The following is a 9,186-nucleotide window of genomic DNA, read 5'->3' on the forward strand; positions in this document are numbered from 1 at the left end:
TCTATCCCATTGAATTCTACACGTTACTCTTCGACACGCTTTTCAATGTTCATTTAAAACATAATTACATAATATTTTTTAATTTTTTTTTTTGAATAAAAATTTAATGTTTAAACTTTTATTCAAAAAAAATTGAAAAAAACATTACAGAACTATATTTTATAGAGACCTCGAAATACGTGTAAATAGTAAATGTATAGAGTTCAATGGGATGGAGTATCCAAATAATTTTTAATTTATCGATTAATCACTCGAATCGAATATACCCTCTAACCGAGAAACGTCCAGCAAATTCCGCAAGTATAACTACTTATTATCCAAATACTTTTCCATGTTGGGGTCTACCCGCGGTACTTGTCCATTTTCCATCTTGTTCAACGTTATCCATATTCCATATATATACACGTACATTATACATACAAATCAACATTTATATATTTACAGGGTGAGCTTACCTTTTATTTAGCAAACCCATTTGAATCCATTATAAATCAATCTTGAAAACACCCAAATTCTTGGATTGTTAAATTGGGTTTTGTAGTTGGGGGGTAGATGACGATTATTAGTTTACCAGGTGGAAGTTCTGAGTATTTAGGAGGAGGATCAGGTTATGATGGTGGTAGAAAGATTACGTATTTTAGTAATTCTTATGTTTTGGGCCTTACTCTTGTTGCTGGTTTTGGTGGTCTTCTTTTCGGTTATGACACTGGTACTGCCCCCCCTTCTCTCTCTCTCTCCCTCCCCCTCTCTGATTAATCTCTCTCCCTCTCTGGTTAATTGCTGTAAATTTAATTTGACTCCCTCTTTAGTTAGCGATATGATTAACAAATGAAATGTACATTTACAAATAGGCCTCTGCTTACCCTCTGGTTAAATGCTCATTTGCGTTCATATGGGCCGCGGGGCTATGTTTATACAATAATTTTTAACACTTGCTTTAAGCTTTGATCTTTTAGTGGATTTATTCTAAAATCAACATTTTTTGCTGATCCTTTTCCTCATAGTCACGAATGTATAAGCAACATAATAGGTTTTTAATCTTTTAGATTATGTAGGGGAATGCTGCTTAATTTAATTTAGCAAAAAGAAAGTAGGTTTTTGTTTATGTTTTGGTTGTAGGCTTTTTAGGTATAAATACAAAATACTGAATACATACTGGTGAATTCATCATATGCATTACTCTTTCTCTTACCCCTTTGAAGCTTAGTTGTTATAAGTATATCTATGACCAGGACCCACATTTTAGTTCAACTCACTTACGCTTCATGTTAATTGCATATGTTCCTTTGCTTTTATCAGTCTTTTGTTTGTCTTACTGATATTCACATTACTAATCTTTCAAACTGTTGTATATTGATGTAAAACTTTTCATCACAGGAGTTATATCGGGTGCTATCCTTTATATCCGTGATGAGTTCGAGGCAGTTGATCAGAGTAGTTTCCTGCAGGTACATAATTCGACAAATTTATTACAAATGCAATGACACAAAAATTGAATAATATTAGACGAACTGTCTGTTGTAGTGATTTTTTTTTGATGTCTTGGTGACTGTGCTGCTATCTAGGAAGCACCGACACCGATACTGCGACACGGGACACGGGATACGGGACACGGGGATACGTCAATTATCGAAGTGTCCTGGATACGGGACACGGCAAAAAAAAGTAATAAAAATATAAAAAATATAAGATTTGTATATGTCAAATATTGAACTACTTCATTCATAATAATAATAGAGTTTCCTTCATAATATTCATTCATAATATTGATAAACTAGTGGAAGATCTATTCTACATTTTCATTCAAATGATCATCTATAAAACAACAACAGCTATACGTGTTATATATATATATAGATAGATGTATGTATATATTTGATTGTATAAAGATAGGGTTCTGTGTTCAGATGAAAGATGAAGAGGGGGGTTATAAAAGAGAGAGACACAAAATTAGGATTAATATAAGATAAGTTGGGCTTTTAAAAAAAGATTTTGGGCTTCTTAAAGATGATTTTGGGCTTTTTTTATGGGCTGAGACGGTGGGCACGGCCGGTCGCGTGGCGAACCCGTGTCGGTCGCGTGTCAGTTCGCGTGTCGGTTGCCTTTTTCTGTCGACACGCCACATGGCGTGTCGGACACGTATTCAGCCGTGTCGGGCGCGTGTCGCCGTGTCGGCCGTGTCCGACACGGGTACGGCGCCCTTTTTGAAGTGTCCGTGCTTCCTAGGCTGCTATATACCAAAGAAAATAAACGTGTAAATCATCTTTTCTCCAATCATTTGCCTCATACTTGTATGGTTGATGTTGATTCTATGTACGATAAAAATCCAATTATAATCTAAACGTAAAACCTGTGTATTAAGGTATTTTTTCAATATGTAAAATTGAGTATGATTTGTACATCTGCAGTATGCATTGGCGGTTTGTCACAAATGAATATACTGTTCTTTCTCTGTAATAAAAAGATTAATCTGAGTTTTAACATCGAAGATTTGACATTGAATTGTGTTGTTCTTGTAATTCGTCATGGAGGTGGATGCTTAGCAGTTAATAAATTGTTAATTTTTCAAACCTTCAGTCTAAGATCGGTCCATTAAGCTGAAGAAGAAATAGTTCCAAAATTTACAGAAACATTCTTGAATATTATCTTGTGCCATATTGTTGACTTTGTCATCTTTAGGGTCTTCCGTCTTCCAATTGTATTCTAAAATATATTTATCATACTTTTCGATGTTCTCAAAGTGTTCTTTTTGTTTTTAATTTCTCTAGGAAACTATTGTCAGCATGGCTTTGGTTGGTGCAATTATCGGAGCTGCAGCTGGCGGGTGGATAAATGATACCTATGGACGTAAAAGAGCCACACTTCTTGCTGATGTTATATTCATAATAGGATCCCTTGGAATGGCAGCTGCTCCTGACCCTTATGTTCTTATATTTGGACGATTCTTGGTTGGCCTGGGTATTGGTACAGCTTCTGTGACAGCACCAATGTATATAGCAGAAGCATCACCATCTGAAATCAGAGGTGGCCTTGTCAGCACTAACGTTCTTATGATAACTGGTGGACAATTTCTCTCCTACCTCGTAAATCTTGCTTTTACAGAGGTCAGATTTACCATTCAACTGCACATATTCACAATATTGTCACCTTTCTGATTATTTTCATGTTGTTTTAGTTAAGTTAGGTCGTTCTGTGAAGTTTCTATTTTTGTTTGCAGGCTGCTTCTCTTGGTTTAGTGCCCGTTTGGGAAATCTTAAAATAAGTAACTTATGACTTAAAACGAATAAGGGTTTATAAGTGTTTGGATAAAAGTCAGAATTTTTTTTACTTAATTGAACAAAAATAAATAAATTATAAATAAAACTATCTTAATTCGTTATTATTATATTAGAAATATAGTTTAGAACAATTTTTTTAAAACTAAAGTTAATAAAAAAAACAAAAATTCAAAATAAGTTGAGAAAAAGTATGTTATTACTACCATTCAATTTATCAGCTTAGCTTATACGTTGTAAATCCAACTTATAAGTTGGGTCGACAAACACTCCGAGATAAGTCATTACGGGCTTATATGCTATAAGTAACTTATAACTTGGTAGACAAACTGACAAGGGAGCGGCCTCTGAGTGAACATGTTAGCATATGACTTGGCTGAACATTTAGATTGTATCTTTATGTATTATTAGTTTAATAGTGGTACCAAGGGGACGATTTCAGCACTAAGATAAAAACCAGAGGCAGTCTTGGCTAAAAGAAATTGTTTGACCTTTTGTAGGAATATTTGTGGATCTTTTTATTTTTTAATTGTATATCTTGTCCCCCCTTTTTGTTGGTGGAAAGTGCTTAATACTATAAAAGATATGTTCTTTTAGAAATTAATGTAATCTCGTTTTTTGTAACTATGATCTTTTTATCTGCACTGAAATGTAACTTCCCGGCATGCGTCCAAGTGTCCGAATAGGCAATTTTGTTTTTTTATGTGATTTTGGTCCAAGCTGAAGTTTCGAGTACTCATCCCATGTGTGAATGTTTGCCCGACACAAATAGTTGAGGTAAAATAAAGATTTCAGATTATATAGACTTATTTTGCATGCATTCCATTTTTAGGAGCTACTCCCTCCGTCCCTCCCAATTGTTATCATTTCTAAGAGTGTAGTCGGCACACATTTTAAGATGAATAGAAAGTATAGTTCTATAACATTTTTTTAAAATTTTCTTTTTCTGAATAAAAGTTTGAACATTCTATTTTTATTCAGAAAGAAAATATTTTAAAAAAATTATAGAACTCTACTTTATATTCATCTTAAATTGCGTGCCAGACACTCTCATAAACGATAACAATTGGGTAGGACCGAGGGAGTAATAGATATTAAATGTATGTATATATAAACTGTCTTCCTGTCGTAAACATGGTTGTCACGGCGCACGACTAGTCGATGTCTCGTCGAGCAGTCAAGATTGAGAAGTCGACTGAACTTGTCGATCGGAGAAAATTGGATATTTCGGGCGACTAGTCGACTGACTGGTCGGCTGGGCGACTAGGTGGGTTGACTAGTCGTTCCGGGTCATCGACTTGTTCATTTTAAAGATTGAAATCTGATGAAAACCCGGTTTGAATCCATTTTAACAGATACTTCAGCCCTAATTTTTAATCTAATGAGAGAAACGGCGCAACCCAGCCCAAAGAGATATGCTTCTGAGATTTTCCCACTTTTCGAATCTTCTTCAAATCTTATTTCTTCTTCTTTATATATGTGTATATAATAGATAATAGTATATGTATATATGATATAACTTATAACTATACATATATGTATCATGTATGTGTTTACTTGTAAGTTGTAAGAATTTCATTACATGTTTACTTGTAAGACTAAGTTTTAAATGTAAGTTAGTAAGTAATAACAAAGTTGTAACAAGTCCTTATCATTGGATATGAAATACAAGGACACGAAATACAGTATTTTGGTAGATGTTATAAACTTGGAATTTAGAAGCCTAAATTATATAATATATAAATATGTTATATTATATTTTAATTATAATTATAATTTTTCGGTTGACTAGTCGACTAGCCGGAGGTCCATCGACTCGCCTCGACAGAGCTCCGTGACAACCATGGTCGTAAATATTAGGACTTCTCTAGATTATCAGAGGCTGTATATGTAAAATGCTTCTATAAGGTTGTATTCGTACGTAAAATGTTGTTGAGATTTGAGGCTTTGTCTTTTGTTTTACTGTCACCTCAATTATTACTCACTTCAGGTTAGACAATTCACAGTAGAGTTATGTACATGTGTATCTTTATATGTTATAGTTTTGTGGATTATATAATTTATTCCACAATATTCTTGGTTTAAAGGTTTTTAGTGTGCAGCTTGAAGTTGCAGCATGAAGATTAAATCAGGCCTTGCACTTTAAGTTCCTACGAGGAGTAACACTTCCTGTCTATTTGTAATGCGCCATGATTATGTGGTATACACATCTTAAAGTGAATGCTTTAGTCTTATAAATTTTCCTATGCGCTTTGGACAAAGTAATGTTTCTCAATTAAAAGTTTCTTGATAATTTGGCCCAGTCTCATTGTGTTAAGGCATATTGTAGATCCTCGTGTCTGCTATTTTTCCTTGTTGGCCTATGATTGGTTAATTGATGCTTAAACACAATAGACTTCTCTTGCAGTGCAAACCTTAAGCTTCTTAAGTAAAAAAATTAATGATTTCTTTCGTTAGTGTTGAACTATATACTAGACTTCACGTTTCTTTTGTTCCCTTTTCCTTATTTGTTTTCTTCACCAATGATGGGTGATGAAATAATGGTATACTCATATACAGATCCTTTGTCAAGAAGTTCAGTAACCAAAAGATGATACTTTGCTCTCTGGAAGGAGTTCATTAATTGTAACGCTCTTAATACTAAATAGTAAATACAAATGGAGCTCAGGATAACCAGGTTTTAACAACATAGAGATACTTGTTGATTTCAAACACAAAATTTATACATGTTGGCCTAACTTTTCTTATATTTTTAAATGAGGAAACTAAATGAAATTAGATGAAATTAGACATCTTCTTCATCCAAATAATATAGTTCTAATTCACTTCTGCACATTAAAAGAAGTCATGGAATAATTTTATATGTTTCAATTGATACTTTGGCTCGTAAACTTTGGCTTGTAACTTACATGATACATACTAGGAAAGGTACTATATAATTATAATGTATACAACTAATCACTAGAGAAGAGGACACGGTAAGAACCCAACAAGTGCTGCAGTCTCTCGACTTCTAGTTGGTATCATTGTTGATGTACTACTGTTTTTTTGGCCAAGTATAATGTACCTCTGTTACTAGAAGTTTAAGCTAGCTGCAATATATTAGGTATTCATAAAAGTCTTTTTGTAGTATCGGCCCTTGGTTCAATTCCTGCTAATACCCAAATTTATCACACCCAAATTTATCACACCTATGGATTCCACATAGTTTTCCTTTTGTTATATTTTTAACATTTTTGCACATATGTTCTTTTGTTGTTATTATTTATTTTCTTTTTGTTTTTTAATTTTTTGTACATGTCGGTTCATATAATTAGAGATTTATTTTGTACATAGATTTAGAGCCAGGAATTTTTCCCATCCTACCAAAGTTCTTGGCTTCGGCCCTGTACATTCAACTAATGGTGCTACTTAAATTCATAGTAAATATGTTCTACAAGCTGTATACAGCTGAAGATTCTATGTTTAGTTGTTGACCGAGTTCTTGGCTTCGGCCCTCTACATTCAACTAATGGTGCTACTTAAATTCATAGTAAATATGTTCTACAATCTGTATACAGCTGAAGATTCTATGTTTAGTTGTTGACCCGTGAAAGCCTTAGTCTTGAATTTTTCTTTTTTGGTGTTTCATTTTCATATCGTAATTCTTGTTTGATGTGATGAGACGTTCAGCAATCCTGTAAGAGATGCTTTCGGAAAAGTAATTGCCTTTTGTAAAATTCCCTGTAGCTGAAAATATATTTACTTTTCCTGATAAGAAGTCTGTTTTGATAACTCTCATGACTTAAAGTTGTTTTAAACCTGAAAATTCATTTTCTTGCTCATGGACAGATATTTAGTATGTTGTTTAAGAGGTGATATTGACTGATTATAGTATTATACTCTCTTTCAGACTCCATAAACAGTGATCTGTTCATATTCCTTTTTTAACAATTTCCCCCCATAAAGCCATCAACTGATTATTTGTTTCTTATATTGTGGCCGGTCAGGTTCCTGGTACATGGCGGTGGATGCTTGGAGTATCTGCTGTTCCAGCAGTTATGCAGTTTGTACTCATGTTATTCTTACCAGAATCCCCACGCTGGCTTTACATGAAGGTATAGTATTAGTACTCTACTTTCGTGCTAAAGTTCTTTCTATTGTTGACAACTCTCAAATCTAACATGACATGTGTGCAAACATTCAGAAAAGCAAAGCTGAAGCAATTGTTGTGCTTTCTAAAATTTATGATCCCTTTCGACTGGAAGAGGAGATTGACCAACTTGCTTCTACATTGGAGGAGGAACGGTTAAGAAAAAATGCTGTTAGCTATTGGGATGTTATTATAGTAAAAGAAGTTAGACTTGCATTTCTAGCCGGTGCTGGTCTTCAGGTAGTAATGCGACTTACTGCAGATGCCAAATAGTTTTAACCTTTATTGTGTAGTTTAAGATTGCATGTTCATTTTTCCCCTCACTATTTCTAAGGTTTACGCTGAAATTTGATGAAAGTAGCTTCTATTTTCTATTATTAATTTCCCTGTATTGAGTGACTGTCACCGAGTTTCAAAAGCGTGGCACCTTACATACGTCTTGTTTGAAAATGAGGTCAACAATAGTAGTAGCTTTAATCATGAAATTAATTCCCTCAAAGTGGTCGATGTATCCTAAGAACATAGACTACTTTCAGATTTGTCAGATAAGTTTGTCAGTACTATTTTTGTTGCGTAGGATGGCTAATCTGAGTGTTGAACAAACTTAAATCTGCAGGCCTTTCAGCAATTCACAGGGATTAACACAGTAATGTATTACAGCCCAACCATTGTTCAGATGGCCGGCTTCAATTCCAATCGATTAGCACTTCTACTCTCTCTTATAGTTGCGCTGATGAATGCTATCGGTACAGTACTAGGTATCTACCTAATTGACATGTACGGACGTCGGAAGTTGGCACTGAGTAGTTTATCTGGTGTAATCGTATCCCTCGTGCTCATCTCAGTGGCTTTTATAATGGGATCATCTGGTTCAACTCAAGGATACTATGGGTGGATTGCAGTTTTTGGGTTAGCCCTCTACATTGCTTTTTTTGCACCTGGAATGGGACCTGTGCCGTGGACTGTAAACTCAGAAATATACTCCCAGTCTTATCGAGGAATCTGCGGAGGACTTTCGGCTACTGTAAACTGGGTGTCAAATTTAATAGTGGCACAAACCTTTTTGTCCATTGCTGATGCTGTTGGAACTGGTCCAACTTTTCTGATACTTGCTGCTATTGCAGTAGTTGCCTTTGTGTTTGTAATGGTTTACATCCCAGAAACAAAGGGGTTAAGCTTCGAGGAAGTGGAGAATATCTGGAAAGAAAGGGCTCGAAGCAGCAACTCTAACAAAGAACCTCTTCTCGAACATGGGAGATAGTGTAAATTGTATTACAAGCTTTCATGGTTCTATATTTTGCTGCAACTTTGAATGTAGCGTGAAAAGTTTACAAGCCGCTGCAGCTGAATTCTTAGCACGTTAATGTTACTTTCATGTAAATTGGTGTTTATAATAAAGTAGTGTTGTACCAACAAAGGGTTAATGGGTTATGCAGTGGTCTATGTCTTGATTTTTTTAAAAGAGATAAAGAGTTTGCGTGTTAGTGTTGTGTAGAGTGACATACTTGTTTGGTATTTTATGGTTGTGTGTCCATGGACACACAATAGAAAAAACGTTTTTACGAATAGCATTCGTACCCATCTAAGAATGCTATTGTCCTTGTTTGATGAACGTAAACACAAGGACATTTATATCCATGTCACGCTATACTGGTTATTTTGGAAAAACCGTTATGATTCTATATAGAAGCAAACAATGTAGTGATCCTTCAGAGTTACTAAACTATTCTTTACCAATGGAGATGTGTTCAGGACAAGATCTACGATAGTTTTTTGGGT

General features: G+C 34.7%; 1 protein-coding gene across 1 annotated transcript; it reads left to right on the forward strand.

The window, feature by feature from the left end:
* The first annotated feature begins 364 nt into the window (after positions 1 to 364).
* LOC141659483 (inositol transporter 1) lies at positions 365 to 8,891 on the forward strand. The gene is made up of 6 exons (XM_074466376.1): positions 365 to 709; positions 1,378 to 1,448; positions 2,769 to 3,104; positions 7,265 to 7,372; positions 7,462 to 7,647; positions 8,024 to 8,891. Exons 1-6 carry the CDS (start codon positions 553 to 555, stop codon positions 8,666 to 8,668), a joined length of 1,503 nt encoding a protein of 500 aa, XP_074322477.1. The 5' UTR covers positions 365 to 552; the 3' UTR covers positions 8,669 to 8,891.
* Positions 8,892 to 9,186: the final 295 nt, after the last annotated feature.

This window comes from Apium graveolens, chromosome 1 (genome assembly GCF_009905375.1).
Source record: "Apium graveolens cultivar Ventura chromosome 1, ASM990537v1, whole genome shotgun sequence".
NCBI classification, from domain to species: domain Eukaryota; kingdom Viridiplantae; phylum Streptophyta; class Magnoliopsida; order Apiales; family Apiaceae; genus Apium; species Apium graveolens.